Source organism: Bubalus kerabau, chromosome 5, assembly GCF_029407905.1.
Source record: "Bubalus kerabau isolate K-KA32 ecotype Philippines breed swamp buffalo chromosome 5, PCC_UOA_SB_1v2, whole genome shotgun sequence".
NCBI lineage: Eukaryota > Metazoa > Chordata > Mammalia > Artiodactyla > Bovidae > Bubalus > Bubalus kerabau.
Window position 1 is genome coordinate 116,046,917 of NC_073628.1, and position 20,516 is coordinate 116,067,432.

The 20,516-nt window shown below is 35.7% G+C and overlaps 1 protein-coding gene across 2 annotated transcripts in view; it reads left to right on the plus strand.

Moving 5' to 3' along the window:
* The window catches only part of TOR1AIP1 (torsin 1A interacting protein 1), a 47,778-nt gene that overhangs the window by 15,032 nt on the left and 12,230 nt on the right, over window positions 1-20,516 (plus strand). For both annotated transcript variants that reach the window (XM_055582836.1, XM_055582837.1), the window contains exons 4-8: window positions 13,380-13,421; window positions 14,345-14,428; window positions 16,400-16,456; window positions 18,943-18,984; window positions 19,514-19,582. In XM_055582836.1, the coding sequence (XP_055438811.1) occupies window positions 13,380-13,421; window positions 14,345-14,428; window positions 16,400-16,456; window positions 18,943-18,984; window positions 19,514-19,582 (294 nt within the window). The remainder of the gene's footprint in view (window positions 1-13,379; window positions 13,422-14,344; window positions 14,429-16,399; window positions 16,457-18,942; window positions 18,985-19,513; window positions 19,583-20,516) is intronic.

Genomic DNA, 20,516 nt, shown 5'->3' on the forward strand with positions numbered 1-20,516 from the left:
GGGATATAAACCCAACTCCAGACAACTCTGAGCTCTCTATTTCACCTAAACAGGAAGGGGAAAATCTTTGAACTGTTGTGAAGTTCATGGTCTTGAGGCATGAGCTTACTAAAAAGTGGACACTTAGAGCTGGAAGATCAGAGAAGGCAATGGCACCCCACTCCGGTACTCTTGCCTGGAAAATCCCATGGACGGAGGAGCCTGGTGAGCTACAGTCCATGGGGTCGCGAAGAGTCGGACACGACTGAGTGACTTCACTTTCACTTTTCACTTTCATGCATCGGAGAAGGAAATGGCAACCCACTCCATGTTCTTGCCTGGAGAATCCCAGGGACGGGAGAGCCTGGTGGGCTCCCGTCTATGGGGTCGCACAGAGTCGGACACAACTGAAGTGACTTAGCAGTAGCAGTAGCAGAGCTGGAAGACACTTCCCTTCTCCCAGGATACTGCCCCTCCCTCAACACCTTACCACCACTTTACTAAAGACCTATTTACAGCAGTATTCTTTTTACCCAGTACATCAAGAAAAAAATTATAAAACATGACGAAATGCAAAAAAGCAGTTTGAAAAGATAGAGCAATATCAACCAGATATGGCATGGATGTTAGAATTATCAGATCAGGAATTTAAAACAACTATGATTAATATGATGTAGACTCTAATAGATAAGGTAGACTACATGCAAGAATAGATGAACAATGTCAGCAAAGAAGTAGAAATCCTAAGAAAGTCAAATGCTGCAGATAAAAAAACACTAACAGAAATGAAGAATCTTGATGGGCTTGTTGGAGTGGACATGGCTTAGACTCTCTAGCAATAGAATATCAATAGCATTCTCAAAGAAATGATAATATATGACATGATTTATTAGCTAGTGCTATGATGATAATCATACAGCAATATATCAAATCAACACATTATATACCTTACACATAACACAATGTTAAATATCAGTTATATCTCAATTTAAAAAATAGAATCCTTAAAAACCAAAAAGCAAAGAGAACAATGACTAAATAATACAGAATATCCTAGACTGTGCAACAGCTACAAAAGGTATAATGTATGCATACTGTGAATAACAGGGAAGAAAGGAACAGAGGAAATGTTTGAAATACTAATGACTGTGTGCCTGTGTGCTCAGTTGCATCCGACTCTTTGCTACCGCATGAACTGTAGCCTGCCAGGCTCCTCTGTCCTTGGGATTTAGGCAAGAATACTCGAGTGGGTTGCCATTTCTTCCTCCAGGGTGTCTTCCTGATCCACGGGATTGAACCTGCATCCACTGCATCTCCTGCATTGCCATGTGGATTCTTTACCACTTGAGCCACCTGGGAAGCCCAGTAATGACTGAGAATTTCCCAGGTTAATGTCAAACACTAAACTCAGATCCAGTAATCTCACAAACACCAAGAAAGATAAATGCCAAAAATAAAAATGCACTTAGGCCTATCTTTGTTAAGCCACAGAAAGTCAAAATTAAAAAAAAAGAAACCTGAACAAAGCCTGAGGAAGACAACACGTGACCTGTAAAGGAATAAAGGTCAGAATTACATCTAACATCTCAGAAAGCATGCAAGCAAGAAGAGATCAGAGTAAAAGATTTAAAGTGTTCAAAGAAAAAAACCCACCAACCTGGAATATTGTACCATGCAAACCTATCCTTCAAAGGTGAAGCCTCTGCCCAAGTTAACTAAGAAAAAAAGAAAAAGAAGGAAAAAAATGGAGGGGAATAAAAGGTAGGATGCAAGTTACTAACGTCAATAATTAAAGAGGGGACACTGTATATCCTATGGAAATTAAAAGGATAACATGGGAATATTATGAACAACTTTATGCCCACCAATTTGATAACCTAGATGAGATGTAACTGATTCCTTGAAAGATATAATTGGCCAAAACTCACTCGAAATAGGTGATCTGAATAGCTCTATATCTCTTAAATAAATTGAATCAACAATTAATAACCTTCCAAAATAGAAAGCATGAGGCCCAAGTGAGTTTCTTAGTGAATTCTATCAAACATTTAAGGAAGAAATTATGCCAATTCTCTACAGTCTCTTGGAGGATGGAAGCAAAGGAAGTACTTTCTAACTCATTCTGTGAGGCCAGCATTATGCTGATACCAAAACCAGACAAAAACATTAGAAAAAACTATAGACCACCAGCCTCAGAAACACAGCAGTGTGAAACATCTACCTTTGTCTCCTCTTCACTCCATAACCAGTGAAAAATCCACAGCTTAACAAAGGTGTCTCTGCTAAAAGCAACAGGATGCTGGAGAATTCCACACACCTGTGCATCTACAGGTGGGTGAAATGTAACACTTAGTGGAAGGGGAACTGAGGTAATAGTGGAAATGGGGCTGCAATTTGGGTCCATTGATGGGAACAGCAGAGCCCAGAGACAGAGAACCCAGAAACAGCAAGAAAGGCTATACACATGACTCGAGCGAACCAACCAGCCTGGCACCCAAGGCCACAGGTAACTGGTCGATGGCAGCAGTGGGGCCTGGGACCCCAAATCAATAGCTGCTGAGGTGCCCACATCCACATTACCTCACATTCACAGTGGCAGAGCCTGCAAACCTTATAACAGACAAGGTAGAGTTGCCTGTGTGACTCCAGTCCCTCTGCCCCCTCCATCATCTTCCCTCATGATGGAGCTTGTGTCTCAGGGGGTCCCAGATGCAAGGAATGGAAAGAGCCCACCATCCTGGTGATGACAAAGGCTCTAGCACAAGCAAGGAGCTGTGACCCTGGTGGCACAAAAAACTACAACAAAGGCACAGTCACACCTCTTACAGAGAAGGTGGAGTCTGTAAAATGCCATTCAGATGTAACCAGTGGCAGCTTAGGTAAGAAAAACAAAACCCATGTGATAGTGCCACCAACTGGAAAACAAAGGTCTAACTGCTAACCTATCATTTAATATCAAATGCACTGACAGAGGAACAGTTCATCATCAAACAACACGAAGAATCACAGTAACAGTATACCGCAAAAAGAAAACAGATCTCCAAAAACAAAAAGTCATGAAATATTGTAATCTGTTAGAGAATTAAAAAGTTATCATGAAGATACTCAAAGATACAATAAAGATATAATACTCAAAGATATAATAAAACTCAGTTTAATGAGCTCACTGATAAAACTAATGGGCAGAAAGACTACCTTACCAAGATATTAAAATTCTGAAACAAATTCTGGAGCTAAAGAACACAATAAATAAGATGAAGAATTCATTAGAATGAGAGCAGACCACATGAAGAGAGAGTTCAGTTCAGTTCAGTCGCTCAGTCGTGTCCAACTCTTTGCAACCCCATGGACTGCAGCACGCCAGGCCTCCCTGTCCATCACCAACTCCCGGAGCTTGCTCAGACTCATGTCCATCACGTTGATGATGCCATCCAACCATCTCATCCTCTGTCGTCCCCTTCTCCTTCCACCTTCAATCTTTCCCAGCATCAGAGTCTTTTCAGATGAGTCAGTTCTTTGCATCAGGTGGCCAAAGTATTGGAGTTTCAGCTTCAGCGTCGGTCCTTCCAATGAATATTCAGTACTGATTTCCTTTAAGATTAACTGGTTTGATTGCCTTGCAGTCCAAGGGACTCTCAAGAGTCTTCTCCAATACCACAGTTCCAAAGCATCAATTCTTCGATGCTCAGCTTTCTTTATAGTCGTTCTCACATCCATACATGACAACTGGAAAAACCACAGCTTTGACTAGACAGACCTTTGTTGGCAAAGTAATGTCAAAGTAATGAAGAGAGAGGTAGTGATGTCTAGATAGAAATCTAGAAATGATACAAGTAGATGAGAAAAGAGAAATAAGATGTTTTAAAAATGAAGGAGTCCTAAATTCTCAAAATTCAATAACAGTATTTTAAAGGCAGCCAGACAAAAAATGGTGACCTACAAAGGAACCCTCATTAGGCTATTGGTGAATTTCTCAGCAGAAACCCTATAGGCCAAGAAGGAATAGAATGACATTTTCAAAATACTGAAAAATAGAAACTGTCACAAAAGAATACTCTATCCTCCAAAGTTACCATTCAGATATAGAGGAGAAAAAGACTCTCCCAGACAAAAACTGATGGAGTTCATCAACACTAAACGTGCCTTGCAAAATATATTGAAAGGGGATCTTCAACCAGAAACAAAGTGGCCAAAATGTGCAAAACTTTGAGCAAGGTGATAAGTAGAGCCAGAAAATTACAACTGTCTATCAAAAAAGGTTTTTAAACCATCTTTTATTACATAAAGATTAAAGGGAGAAAAAAGAAGAAGAATAAATAGAGCTATCTCACTTTGATAACAGACTCACAACTTTAAAAGGGATAATTTAAGACAACAAAAACATAAAAGGAGAAGAGGAAAAGGACAGAACTTGTATAGGTGAATGAAGATAAGATGCTATCAACAGAAAATGGACTATTTTAACTGAGATATTTCATACAAAACTTAGGATAAACATTAAGCAGAGACACAAAACATGAGAGGAACCTGTGGAAAATATCTTAGAAAATCACCAAACCAGAATGGCAACAGAAATACAAGGAGAAACAATGAAGATATAGATCAACCAGGAAAAAAAAAAAATATATATATATATATATAATAGTAGTAACTGTCTTTACAGTAATTACCACAAATATAAATGGATTGTACTCACCAGTCAAAAGACACAGAGTGGCTGGATGGGTTGAAAAACAAGTACATGCTGCCTCTAGACCTCGGCTCTAAAGAGGCTAGAACTCTAAACATAGGCTAGAAGTACAGGCATGGAAGATAATACATGAAGCAAATAGCAGCCAAAAGAAAGCTATCTCCATACTCATATCTGGAAAAATAGACTTCGAGCCAAAAAAGGTAGCAAGATGTAAAAATGAACAGTATATAGTAATGAGACAACCCATCAAGAAGACACTACAATGATGATCATATTTGCATCTGACATAGGCACACCAAAGTGTATTAAAGCAATTGTTAGCAGACCTAAAGGGAGAAAGCGACAGCAACATAATAATAATAGGGCATAACACCTCACTTTCATCAATGAGTAGATCTTTCAGATGAAAGTCAACAAGGAAACACTGACTTTAAATTAAACATTAGACCAGATTGATTTGATAGATTTTTAAAGAACATTCCGTCCAAATGCAGCAGAATATGCTTTCTTCTCAAGTGAACACAGAGCTTTCTCAAAGATAGACAATATGTTGTGGCATAAAACAAGTCTCAGTAAGTTTAAGAAGATTGAAATCATATGCATCCTCTCTGATCACAGTGGAATGAAACTGGAAATCAACTACAAGAAGAAAACTGGAAAAGTCACAAATACGGAAACTGAACAACTATTGGATAAATGATGAGACAAATGCAAAATTTAACAAGTGGGATTACATCAAACTAAGAAACCTGCGCACAGCAAAGGAAACCATTGAGAGAATGAAAAAATAACCTACTGAACGGGAGAAAGTTTTTGCAAATGATATATCAAATATGGGGTTAATATCAAAAATATATGAAGATCTCATACAACTCAAAAATTAAAAAACCCCAAACAACCTGGTTAAAAATTGGACAGAGGAGCTGAATAGATGTTTTTTTCTAAGAGACATACAGATGGCTAACAGATTCATGAAAAAATGTTTATAACTGATTGTTAAGGAAATGCAAATCAAAATCACAGTGAGATATCACCTCACACATGTCAGAATTCTCAAAAAAGGAAAGATAAAGCAAGTGTTGGCAAGGATGTAGAAAAAAGGGACTCTTCATACATTATTGGTGGAAATGTAAATTGATACAGTGACTGGAAGACTGTATGAAAATTCCTCAAAAAATTAAGAATAGAACTACCATATGATCCAGCTTTCCCACTCCTGGGCATTTATCCAAAGAATATGAAAATACTAATCTGAAGTGATATCTGCATTGCCACTTACCGATCATCACAGCATTACGTACAGTATCCAAGATACGGAAACAACCCAAGTGCCTATCAACAGATAAGTGGATAAAGAAGATGTGGTGTATATATATATACACACACAGACACATATATATATATAACATACATACAGTGTAATATGACTCAGTAATAAAAAGATGGCATTTTGCCATTTGTGACAACATGTATGGATCTTGAGGGCATGATGCTAAGATAAGTCAGAGGAAGACATACATATGATTTCATTCATATGTAGCATATAAAAAGCTAATATTTAAAATAAGTGAACAAACCAAACAAAAGTAAGCATGTAGATATATAGAGAACAAAGTATTGATTATCAAAAGGGAAAGAACAGTGGGGAAGGGGAAGTAGGTAAAGGGGGATAAAATATTTGATTGTGAGCACATAGATGTAGATATGTAATGATGTATGCATGAAACCTATAGATCAGTGTTACTTAAATATTTGAAATTGTTTTACAAACTACAGACTAATATTTCTCATGAACACAGACACTGAAAGTACAAGAAGAATACACTACAACCAAATAGGATTTATTCCAGGTGTTCAAAGCCTGATTTAACATTTGAAAATCAACTCATAATCATTAACAGAGTAAAGAAAAATCATACAATAATATCAATAGATGCAGAAAAAAGCATTTGATAGAGTCTAACACTCACTCATGATAAAAAATTAGGAATAGAGGTAAACTGTCTCAACTTGATAAAGACTATCTGCAGAAAGTACAGCTAGCATCATGTATAATGGTAAGGAACTGGAACATTTTGTACCAGCCTCAGGTACAAGGCAAAGATGACTTTGCTCACCACTTATAAACATCAGGCTCGAAGTTCTAGCTAGTGCAGTAAGAGAAAAGGAAATAAAAGGTATAGAGATTGAGAAGGAAGAACTAAAACTGTCTTTATTCACAGATGATATGACTGTCTATGTAGAAAATCCAAAAGAATGGACCAAAAACTTCCTGGCACTTACAAGCAGTCATGCAAGTTTGTAGGATACAAGGTTAATACACAAAAGTCAAGCAATTTCTTATATACCAGCAATGAACGAGATATTTGAAAATGAAAACAATATAATTATCATTAGCATATCCCACAATGTAATACTTAGATATAAGTCTAACAAAATATATATAAGAACTATATTTTAAAAAAATACAAAACTTGATGAGTAAAATAAAATAATTACTAAGTAAATGGGGAGATGTTCCATGTTTATGGATAGGAGGACCCAATATTGTCAAGATGTCATTTCTTCCCAACTTAATCAGTAGATTCAATGCAACACTGAACGAAATCCCAGCAAGTTAGCTCACGGATATCAACAAATCAGCCCTAAAGTTTATGTGGAGAAACAAAAGACCCCGAGTAACTAACAGAATACTGGAAGAATAAAGTAGGACAGAACTCCAAGCTAAACTAAACCTAAAGCTACAATAACTGAGACAATGTGCTACTGTCAAAAGAATAAACAAATATATCATTGGAGTAGAGTACAGAGCCCATAGGTAGAGCCATATACAGTCAACTGATCTTTGACAAAGGAGTGAAGGCAATATAATGGAACAGAGAGTCTTTTCAACAGATGATACTGAAACAACTGGACATCTACATGAAGAAAAAAAAAAAGAATTTGCACGTAGACCTTAACACCTATCACAAAAATTAACTCAAAATAGATCACAGACCCAAACGTAAGCACAAAGCTATAAAACTTGTAGATTACATTGAAGAAAACCTAGATGATCTTGGATTTGGTGATGCCTTCTTAGGTATAAACCAAAAGCAGAATCCATGAGAAATAATTGATAGGCCAAATTTTGTTAGAATTAAAAACTTCTGCTCAGCAAAAGACAGTGTCAAGGGAATGAGAAGGTAAGCTATAGATAGGAAGCAAATATTTGCAAGTGACATATTTGAGAAAGTACTGTTATCCAAAATATACAAAGAACTCTCAAAACTCAACAATAAGAAAACAACTTAATTTAAAAATGGGTCAAAGAGCATAATAGATACCTCACCAAAGAAGTTAGATGGCAAACATATGTAAAGATGCTCTCTATTGTATGTCATCAGGGAAATGCAATTGAAAACAATGAGATACCACTGCTACTACCACTACCACCACTACCACCAGTCCCTTCAGTCGTGTCCGACTGTGTGCGACCCCATAGACGGCAGCCCACCAGGGTCCCCTGTCCCTGGGATTCTCCAGGCAAGAATACTGGAGTGGGTTGCCATTTCCTTCTCCAGTGCATGAAAGTGAAAAGTGAAAGTCAAGTCGCTCAGTAAGTGTCCGACTCTTCGTGACCCCATGGACTGCAGCCTACCAGGCTCCTCCGTCCATGGGATTTTCCAGGCAAGAGTACTGGAGTGGGGTGCCATATACACTTAATACCAAATGCTGATATGAATGTGTAGCAACAGGAAGTCCTGTTTGTTGCTGGTGGGAATGCAGAGTGGTCCCCTTTGAGGTTACTTTTATAGTTTCTTAAAAAACTAAACATACCCTTAGTATGCAACCCAGCAATCACACTCCTGGATATTTACCCAAAGGAGTTGAAAACTTAGGTCCACACACAAACCTGTACACGTGTGTGGCACCTTTTTATTCATAAGTGCCAAACCTTAAAAGCAACCAAGATATCTTTCCATAGGTGAATGGCTAAATAAACATCCAGACAATGGGATAATATTGTGTTAAGAACTATCAAGTCATGAAGAGACATGGAAGAACCTTAAATGTATCTTACTGAGTGAAAGAAACTAATCTGAAAGTGCTGCATACTGTATGATTCTCACTATATGGCATCCTGGAAAATGCAAAACTCTTGAGACAGTAAAAAGATCAGTGATTGCCAAGGATTGGGGGTAGGAGATGGGGGAGCAACGAATAAGTCTGGCACAGAAGATTTCTAGGACAGTGAAAATATTCTGTATAATACCATAATGGTATTATACATGTCATTGTACATTTGTCTAAACCCATAGAAGGTGCAGCATCAAGATAGAACTGAAAAAAGAAAGAAAAGAGCTGTAATGTAAATTACGGTCTTTGGGTGGTTATGATGTATCTGTGTAGGTTTATCAGGTGTAATAAATGTGCCACTGTGATAGGAATGTTGGTAATGGGGAAGACGATGCATGTGTAGAGGCCGGGAGCATATGGGCAATCTCTGTCCCTCCCCCAGTTTCATGAATCTTAAACTGCTTTAAAAAATTAATTTAAAAATAAAATTTTCTAAATTACTGAGTGCTTACTATGTGCTATTATTATGAACAAAGCCGATGTGGTAGAATAGTAGACTCGAAATCAGAAGAGTCTATTCCAGTCCTTTTTTGTCACTTGTTAGTCTTGACACCCTTAGACAGGGCACTTGGTATCTTTGAGCCTTACCTATGATAGTATCTCTTATGATGCTATGGGAATCAGATTAACACATGAAGTTTTTTGAAAACTAGCAACATGAAGATACTAAGGATTACTATTATTAAAATAACTAAGACGTGACCATTGGCTCTTAAAATATTTTTTTTTCATTTTATTTTATTTTTAAACTTTACATAACTGTATTAGTTTTGCCAAATATCAAAATGAACCCGCCACAGATATACATGTGTTCCCCATCCTGAACCCTCCTCCCTCCTCCCTCCCCATTCCATCCCTCTGGGTCGTCCCAGTGCACCAGCCCCAAGCATCCAGTATCGTGCATCGAACCTGGACTGGCAACTCGTTTCATACATGATATTTTACATGTTTCAATGCCATTCTCTCAAATCTTCCCACCCTCTCCCTCTCTCTCAGAGTCCATAAGACTGTTCTATACATCAGTGTCTCTTTTGCTGTCTCGTACACAGGGTTATTGTTACCATCTTTCTAAATTCCATATATATGTGTTAGTATACTGTATTGGTGTTTTTCTTTCTGGCTTACTTCACTCTATAATAGGCTCCAGTTTCATCCACCTCATTAGAACTGATTCAAATGTATTCTTTTTAATGGCTGAGTAATACTCCATTGTGTATATGTACCACAGCTTTCTTATCCATTCATCTGCTGATGGACATCTAGGTTGCTTCCATGTCCTGGCTATTATAAACAGTGCTGCGATGAACATTGGGGTACACGTGTCTCTTTCCCTTCTGGTTTCCTCAGTGTGTATGCCCAGCAGTGGGATTGCTGGATCATAAGGCAGTTCTATTTCCAGTGTTTTAAGGAATCTCCACACTGTTCTCCATAGTGGCTGTACTAGTTTGCATTCCCACCAACAGTGTAAGAGGGTTCCCTTTTCTCCACACCCTCTCCAGCATTTATTACTTGTAGACTTTTGGATCGCAGCCATTCTGACTGGTGTGAAATGGTACCTCATAGTGGTTTTGATTTGCATTTCTCTGATAATGAGTGATGTTGAGCATCTTTTCATGTGTTTGTTAGCCATCTTTATGTCTTCTTTGGAGAAATGTCTATTTAGTTCTTTGGCCCATTTTTTGACTGGGTCATTTATTTTTCTGGAGTTGAGCTGTAGGAGTTGCTTGTATATTCTCGAGATTAGTTGTTTGTCAGTTGCTTCATTTGCTATTAGCTTCTCCCATTCTGAAGGCTGTCTTTTCACCTTGCTAATAGTTTCCTTTGATGTGCGGAAGCTTTTAAGGTTAATTAGGTCCCATTTGTTTATTTTTGCTTTTATTTCCAATATTCTGGGAGGTGGGTTATAGAGGATCCTGCTGTGATGTATGTCAGAGAGTGTTTTGCCTATGTTCTCCTCTAGGAGTTTTATAGTTTCTGGTCTTACATTTAGACCTTTAATCCATTTTGAGTTTATTTTTGTGTATGGTGTTAGAAAGTGTTCTAGTTTCCTTCTTTTACAAGTGGTCGACGAGATTTCCCAGCACCACTTGTTAAAGAGATTGTCTTTAATCCATTGTATATTCTTGCCTCCTTTGTCAAAGATAAGGTGTCCATAGGTGTGTGGATTTATCTCTGGGCTTTCTATTTTGTTCCATTGATCTATATTTCTGTCTTTGTGCCAGTACCATACTGTCTTGATGACTGTGGCTTTGTAGTAGAGCCTGAAGTCAGGTAAGGTTGATTCCTCCAGTTCCATTCTTCTTTCTCAAGATCGCTTTGGCTATTCGAGGTTTTTTGTATTTCCATACAAATTGTGAAATTATTTGTTCTAGCTCCGTGTAGAATGCTGTTGGTAGCTTGATAGGGATTGCATTGAATCTATAGATTGCTTTGGGTAGTATACTCATTTTCACTATACTGATTCTTCCAATCCATGAACATGGTATATTTCTCCATCTGTTAGTGTCCTCTTTGATTTCTTTCACCAGTGTTTTATAGTTTTATATATATAGGTCTTTAGTTTCTTTAGGTAGATATATTCCTAAGTATTTTATTCTTTCCGTTGCAATGGTGAATGGAATTGTTTCCTTAATTTCTCTTTCTGTTTTCTCATTATTAGTGTATAGGAATGCAAGTGATTTCTGTGTGTTGATTTTATATCCTGCAACTTTACTATAGTCATTGATTAGTTCTAGTAATTTTCTGGTGGAGTCTTTAGGGTTTTCTATGTAGAGGATCATGTCATCTGCAAACAGTGAGAGCTTTACTTCTTCTTTCCAATTTGGATTCCTTTTATTTCTTTTTCTGCTCTGATTGCTGTGGCCAAAACTTCCAAAACTATGTTGAATAGTAATGGTGAAAGTGGGCACCCTTGTCTTGTTCCTGACTTTAGAGGAAGTGCTTTGGCTCTTAAAATATTTTTTGTATGCTTTGTAAATAGTTGCATAAATGAATAAAGCAAAACTGCTGTATAAAAAAGAAGTACTGTTAATGGTTATGAATTTAGAAAATAAAATGTCAAAGAGGGCAATACCTTTTAATGTGAATGGAAATATTAACATTTTAATAGAATAACGATAAAACAAGTTTGACTTTGCAGTTTTCTGCTTGGGAAAAAGAAGATAAAATGAAAAGACAGTCTTTCTAAAGAAAGAATCCTGTGCTGTGCTGTGCTTAGTTGTGTCCGACTCTTTGCAACCCCACAGACTATAGCCCACCAGGCTCCTCTGTCCATGATTCTCAGGCAAGAATACTGGAATGGGTTGCCATGCCCTCCTTCAGGGGATCTTCCTGACCCAGGGATTGAACCCAAGTCTCCCACACTGCAGGTGGATTCTTTACCTCTGAGTCACCGGGAAAGCCCAAGAATACTGGGGTGGATAGCCTAACACTTCTCCAGGAGACCTTGACCCAGGAGTCGAATCTGAGTCTCCTGCATTGCAGGCAGATTCTTTACCAGCTGAGCAACTAGGGAAACCCAAAGAAAGAATTGCATAGTATTATTAGCCGTTTTCTCAGAGTTAATTTTTTTTATAGCAAAAATGTTGTCAAATGTCGATTTGCACTTGGCACTATCAAGTAAAAGTAGCTTGGCTAGTATTGATGTTATACCAGTCTAATTAAACTGATTTTTAAAAAGTATTTCCACATTCATAGTACGATGGGTTGTTGGTAGTTGCCTTCTACAATACAATCCTTTTTTCTTTTGAAAAGCAAATAGGAGTTACAGTCAACAGAGGAAGATCTGAAAGGAAACAAATTTTCATTCTGGTTCATTCTATTCTCATATGATCATTCAGCAATATTTTAGCCCAATTGTGCAATGCTTAACATTTGGGTATATGTTCCTTTATTACAAAAAAAAAAATCAGGAAATTCCCTGTGGTCCAGTGGTTGGGACTCTGCTCTTCCACTGCCAAGGCCCCAGCTTCAATCCCTGATTGGGGAACTAAGATACCACAAGCCAAGCTACATGGCCAAAAAACCCCCCAAAAATCAGAATAGCCCATGTGAAAATACTGCATTTCTTTGACACATTTTACTCATTTATCTTTGTCCAAATTCTCTGACTCTGAGAATAGTGGTGTATATGGACCTGCTGGAACTAGGAGCGTTTCTTTACCTTTCTTACAATCTCTTTAGACACACCTGTGCATTAAAACACTGGTTTTTCAGCTCCGCTTTTGTGGTTGGCTTTTTCAAAGGAGTATGGGAAATCTAGCAGATATGAGAAAGAGAATACAGTAAACCTATTTACCAACCTAGGGGCCTCTTTATCAACATAGAGCTTCACATTTTCTACAAACACAGGTTACATTTTATAATATAAATAGACCTCTCTGAAGAAACAAAGTTTCTGATTCTAGTTTGTAGCACACTTATTTCTGAAATAGTGTAAAGGGAAATAATCCTTTCTTTTTTATGATTTAACGGGGAAAAAAGTTTAATTGGTGTGATGTAATATTCACTTAACTAAATTAAATGTTCTTATTTATTCCTGAATTTTGGTTTATGATGTTATATACAACATGTATGCTTTTCTTTCTAGAAGCTGCCAGTGTCCAACAGAAGGTCAATTTCTTGGAAGAAGGTATTTTCGCTTAAAATACCATGCAGTATTTTCTAAATCTTTTTGTTGTTGTTAAGATTAGAAGCAATTTTGGTAGGTATTTAAGAGAGAGGACAGTAAAGAAGGCCTTTTTCTTCAAGAAAAAAATATTCATGCTTAAAGTCTGAACTGTTAAATGAACAGATAAAATAGGATAGAATGCGTGATGATGGCTCTTATGTATATTTTAAGCATCTTTTGTATGTTGAAATTAATTTAAGCAAAGCTAATATGTTCCATTTCTGTCATGTTCTAGCCTTTGATTATGGTATTAAAATAACCAGTTTTCCAAATCTTATATTTGAATAGTACCATAAAATTTAGTGTGTTTTTTAAAATTTATTTATTTTTTAATTGAAATATAATTGCTTTACAGAATTTTGTTGTTTTCTGTCAAACCTCAACATGAATCAGCCATCGGTTAGTCTGCTTTTAAGTTCACCGTAATCTGAGATTAGTCCCCTGCATACTGAAATGTTTGTGTATGGGTGTATGTATACACACACCCTGTTCGCAAACATACACACATATATGTAAACACATTAGTGCATATGCTAATCTTGTATGAATTTGTACACTAATTGTATGTACTTTTCCTCACCATAAGGTAAAACTTTCCTTCTGTTTAATGTTCGTTTGTTTACTTTTTTACTCTAAAGCCTTAGAATACAATCTTACTGAATATTTGTTTGGGATATAATTATGTACTTCAGAGAACATGAAATAAATGAGCTCAACTTTAGCTTATTTAGAACTTTGTGACTCTGGATAGTAAGCATAATAGTTCTATATCTGATTATTTAAAAGGCTTCATTTTAATGTCAGATTGTTTTTATTTTTTTTTAATCCAGATCTTTTAAGACATAGAATAAAGACTATAATGGTGTGTTTTTATTTTGTTTTAGGGGAAACTGAGGAAAATGATCAAGACAGCTCTGACAGTGATGTTACTGTTAAGGTCAGATCCGGGGATTCTGTTGAGTCTGGAGGTAACATTGCTTTATGCTTTATGACTCTTATCTTAGGAGCTGTAGTTCTAGGTAGAGTATAAAGTATTCTGTGAATTTGCTTTTTTAAAAAATATTTTAAAGTATTAAAACTACTTTTTAAAAAGTGTACTTTTAAACATTTATTAAAATTACTGATTCCACTTATGTATCTGGATTAGTAATATAATATCTAAACAAACAAATCACTTCTACCTTGCCTTGTTATTTGTGGAACATATTTTTTTGCACCAAAAAAAAGTTATTTGTGGTTTTTAAAAAACTTTGGTAGAGAAACTGATCACACTGGCATAGACTCACTATACTGTCAGGAGTGTTAGCTAGGTTTTAGGAAGTTTTGGTAAACTTAGATTACTACTTTTATCTCTCAATTGTTCAAATTCACACCAAGTTAGCAGTAACAGTTTCTGATTGTTCATGAAAATTGATGTTTAAGTTTATTCAAGGAAAAAAATCAACTGAAGGAAAAAGAAGTACCAGCTTGAGGCTTAATGAGAGTGCCGATCAAATTTGTAAACAGTGTAACTTATGAGTAGTTTTATTTATATGTTAGTCCCATTAACAATTAAATCTCTATTTACTCTTCCCCACCTTTCGAGAATTTCTATAATTTGTTTATGTTTTACTTAATCATTGTACTTTCAAAATGAGCTCAGAAGCCAGTTTATGGGCAGTTGATATTCTTTATATTTCCCATCCTTTGTCACTTTTCCCCATCCTTTCTTGACACATAAATCCCAAGGGAGATGTGCAAGAGTCTAATATAGTGGTTAAGATTGTGGCTCTTGAGTTTCACTGGGTTTCACTCTTCCAGTACTATCGATAGGTGGTGTGCCCTCAGGCAATTGCTTAACTTTTCTGTTCCTCAGTTTCCTCACTGGTTTGTTGTGAGGTTAAATTACTCAGAGTGCCTGGCAAATAGTAAACACTCAAATTACGTGCTGTTGTTAGTGTTAGTTTTCCTGTATGCATACACCTATGCTCTAAAACTGAGAGACTGAGTAAGCCATTCGTATAGCCGCTGGCTCGATACCATTGCCACCAGGGCTACTCTTTGAAACTACATAAACCACAGGCTCTGTAATCACTTTGAATTCTAATAAATTCTTACTGAACCACATATACCCCATGCAGAAGTAAACTCTAGCTAAAGAACAAAGAAGTGAAGCATATTAGGAGGAGTACTGATGTCTCTAGATTCTCTTCTGGGCCTATTGTCACCACAGAGGTGGGAGAAAACCCACTGGAGTGCAGAAGGGAAATACTAGATTTTAGTGTGTTACAGCTTTTATTTCATCCATTTAAAATGTCTATTTTAGCTTGTTTTATAATACGTACATTAGTTAATGTTATTTTAGTAATGCTTATATATAAATTTAAAGTATATTTTGGAGATTGATGCTCAAAAGTTTTTTAGTTCATAGGAGTACACTAGCAAAACTACTTAGCCACTGCCTGGATGTGTCAAGTACTTTTGCTCCCAAGATAGCAATCTGATTGCTTTTAAACATAATTTGTTATAAATTCTACTTGTAAATGAAAAAAAAAATGCAGATTTTTTAAGAAGGGAAGACTAAAATACATAACATATTGATCACTTATAAGAAAAATTTAAAGCAAAATGGATGGTAATGATTCCAGGAAGATCCATTATTGTAAAATTTTAAGATTTTCCCCCATTCACAGGTGTCATTATTTCTTTTATCTCCTGCCATGTTCTGTGTCTTACTTTTATCTTTAAAAAGAAAAGACAGATAATTAATTTTTCAGATATAACATGACCCTTTAGAAACTATTTTTTTAAATAAATTATACATTCACATTTAAGTGTTGAATTCCCTGAGGTTTATCTGAATATTTTTGCTCTTTTGATTATTCATTATTTTCTGGTAAATGTGCACTTAGAAAGTTAAATGTGCTTTATAGTATACTATATTTCTTTTTTGTTTTTAGACCAAACCACCAGATCGTCAAGTCAATATAAAGAATCATTTTGGCAGTCATCACAAAGTAGGTAAAACCGTAATTTACACTCTTAAAAGTCTAGATGTGATTGTGGTCAAATGCTATTCTTATTTTTGAAGATTTTCTTTTGCAGTTTAGTGTAAAATGTTGAAAGAGGGTATAGTGAATGTTAAAAAAAAAAAAAAAAACTCATCTTATATCTTGAATTTGCTTCTTGAGTTAATCACCTCTGTACTCAACCTTGATTTTGAATGAAAGAAAAACAAAAAACTACTGCTTTCTGTGGCTTGTTGAATGTCCTTGTTTGCAGTACACATTTGTTGATAAATCAGGTATAGTAAATTCATGGTACATTGGTTGGTGTGTATATAACAGTCTTACAGCCTTGCTTCCAACTTTGAAATTTTTCACAATAAAATGTTGAGAAAATGTAACACAGATTGGGAGGTAATATGAAGATGCTAACAATGATTTGTTCAGGACAGTAAAACCGTTGTTGATGTTTTTCATTTTTTTTTAATCTATATTTTATAGATTATCTATAATGAGTATGTATTTCTTAGATTAAGCAGAAGTTGCAGTGTTTTTTTCTTTTCCATTTTTAAGTAAAATTCCAAAATTCAAATTAATAATCAATCAAAAATATCCTGGAATGTAAAATCTTCAAGGACTTCGTTTTCCTCCCACATGACCATTTTAAAAATGAGACTTTTTATATTTTTAAAGAAACATGTTTTTTAATATATGTAATTTTATTTATTTATTTATGGCTGTGCTGAGTCTTCATTGCTGCACTGGCTTTTCTCTGGTTGCAGAGAGCAGGGGCTCCTCTCCAGTTGCGGTGGCGCAGGCTTCTCATTGCAGTGACTTCTCTTGTTGTGAAGCCTGGGCTCTAGGGTACGTGGGCTTCAGTAGTTGCCACTGCTGGGCTCTAGAGCACAGGCTTAATAGTTGTGACACATGGGCTTAGTTGCTCCATGGAATGTGGAATCTTCTTGGATCAGGGATTGAACACATGTCTCCTGCCTTAACAGGCAGATTCTTTACCATTGAGCCACCAGTGAAGCCATGAGACTAGCCGTGAGACTATTTAATATGTTCAGAGAATTCCACTTTATATATGTGTGTGTGTGTGTATGTGTGTATATATATATATATGTATGTATGTATGTATACATATATATGTGTGTGTGTATACATATATACACACACAAACCTACTAAACCTATACACATACATATATATGTGTGTGTGTGTGTATATATATATACTATAAATGTATTAGTTTTTAGTAGGTTCTGAGTTTGGAATTTAAAGCAGCTGAAACAAAAATCAGTCTTCTATGGAAAATTACTCTCTGAATCATCTTATATATTTGCCCTTTGTTATTCTAAATCTTTACTCTTTGGAAGCTCTGAAATGTGTCTCCCTATATTAATTATGCTATACTTATGGTATACTTATGGTATATACAGTTATGGAAAATGAGTTGTTTGTATACAGTTAGGTGATCAGTATATATTTCATTGAATGTAAAATGCCATCGCTTTTACATGTCACTGAGAAAGAAAACCATCTAGTTAAACTGTGTCATACCATTGATTGTAAGTTACAGCCCTAATGCAAAGGTGTTTTTTTAAAAATTACTTCATAGAATCAATGAAAGACAATACAAAAAAGCATGTGTCTACTTTTTTGAAGTTCTTTGTTAGTATAGACTGAAAACAAATCTGGAATATACGTCTGTCTGTGTTATTCATCATAATTTCCCTACAGTGTTTTGCACATAGTAGACACATAGTAGATGTTAATGAATTTTTAGGTTATGCATTTCTAGAATGGTGTGTTTGTATTACAGCCAGCATATATATTACATTTATAGTCAGGAAAAAAAATTACGTTGAACATAAATTTATATTGATGCTTGTATCAGTAGGTAGAAGTAACTTGTTTCTTCAGGGCAGATTTGGAAATCTACCACATTATAATTGTAATATCATTTTCTAATTATCCCCTTGCATCATTTTATAGTTGTCCTTAAATAGCATCCCAAAACATGAAGTAGCGTCTTGCACTACTTTGCTTATATGGTGTTCACAAATCTGCTTGTGTGGTATATACTGTCATATATGAACTGCTGGGTTTATATCTCAGTCCTACTACCTTTACATATTTAATCTTGGGGAAATTTTCAGTTTCCTTATTTATGAAATAGGAATAATAGTATCTACCACATAAAGTGTGAGAATTAATAAAATTATACTTAGTACTGGTTAAGCAGTCAGTACATTTAGCCATTATTTTGATGGTGTTCCTCTTAAAGCTAGCTTCTTATTATCCAATTCCTGAACATTTTGAAGTTTAGGAAAGGAAAACACAGGTTGTATATGTTTGGGACTGATGACAGAAAGGTTTGATTTTTTTTGTTTGGTTTTGGTGTCAGTAGTAAACAAGCAAAATGTCTATGCATCCAGCCATCTTCATTTTTTTCCCCAAGGTTTCTATGACCTTATCTCTGGCTTCTGTTTCAGGTGGAGACTTCACAGCTTTTGATGAGCAACCATTAAAGCTAAGTAAGTGGTTGGTTGTCTATTCTTTATCAGTTAACCAAGTCTAACCCAGTCTTATTCTGCCAACAAAAATTTGAATAGGATTGAAAGTCATCTTACCCCCTTTGCCTTTTAATCCACCACAGATTGGTACTATATGTAATATTGGTACTCTGTAATGTGGAAATGTGTTCAGGACTACTTTACCAAACATAATTTATTTTCAAAAGTAAATGGTTAACCTTTCTGTTCTTAATTAACACCAAAGTGTTAATTAAGTATTGACAATCCCAGTCTCATAGACCATAGCAAAGGACTTGTACATAGTTTTGTCTGTTAGGAGATTATGTGTTTATTTGTTGCCTTTTTTGTTGTGGGAAGTAGTTCATCCTCACTGATGTGATCTTTTGACATTATTGTTTACTTCTGAACCTATTGCTTTTGTTTTTTCCCTCCTTAACTTTGTTGTACCTTTCTGATAAATGTACCTTATAACACTTAGATATAGTATACATTTTCAAAGTATGTGCAGTGATATCTTGATATGTTGCAGGCTCAGGATATCAGAAAACTCCTCAGGAAAGGACTGAACAAACCGTAAGAATAAGGACTAAGATGCAAAGTAAGTTGATAAATCTGTACCTGTTATTGAAGTATTTTTAAATCTGTTATTGAAGTAATTTTATTTGCTGTTTTCTTGATTATTTAACGGATAAAGCTGTTTAATTCTTCAGATAAGCATTTGAGTTGTTTGTGATCTCATTAATAAAGGACTTTTATTATAATTGCTAGTGTAGTTATTTCTATGTTTGGACTGGTAAAAAATGTAGATAGTGTGAGAAAACCAGTGGATGATACGTCTGTACTTGACAAGTTGTCAGTTCTATCCAGCAGTTGTACAATCTGCACATGAAAATGAAATTCTGATCTTTTGACAATACCTGTTTTTCGTTGTTTTTTTTTATATTTAACAATTGTTTGTGTGAAAGTCGCTCGGTAGTGTCCGACTCTTTGCGACCCTATGGACTCTACAGTCCGTGGAATTCTCCAGGCCAGAATACTGAAGTGGGTAGCTGTTCTCTTCTGGTTGGGATCTTCCCAACCCAGAGATCGAATCCAGGTCTCCAGCATTGTAGGTGGATTCTTTACCAGCTGAGCCACGAGGGAAGGTAAACAGTTGTTTACCATTATGTAAATAAACACTTAGACCAGCTTTGCATACCCATTATTTTAAGTTATAAATGCTGAAATCCTCAAATTGTATTTTCATGTTTAGGTTTAAGATAGAGTAGATGTCATAGAGTTTAAGAAATATTTATTTAAGAAATAAATAGGTGCTGTAAAACTTTGAATTCAGTGTCTATCGTAACATCTATAGCAATGTATCCACATTAAACTTTGTGTTAAAAAAAAATCCATGCCATGCCTTAAACTAAATTGATAACTCCTATGTAGTATATTCTCTGTTTGCATTTCTGCTTTGTCTTAAGTTTGTACATTTGCTATGGCTTAAACAGTTATATGCTGATTGATAGCCATCCACTTTATATATAGGA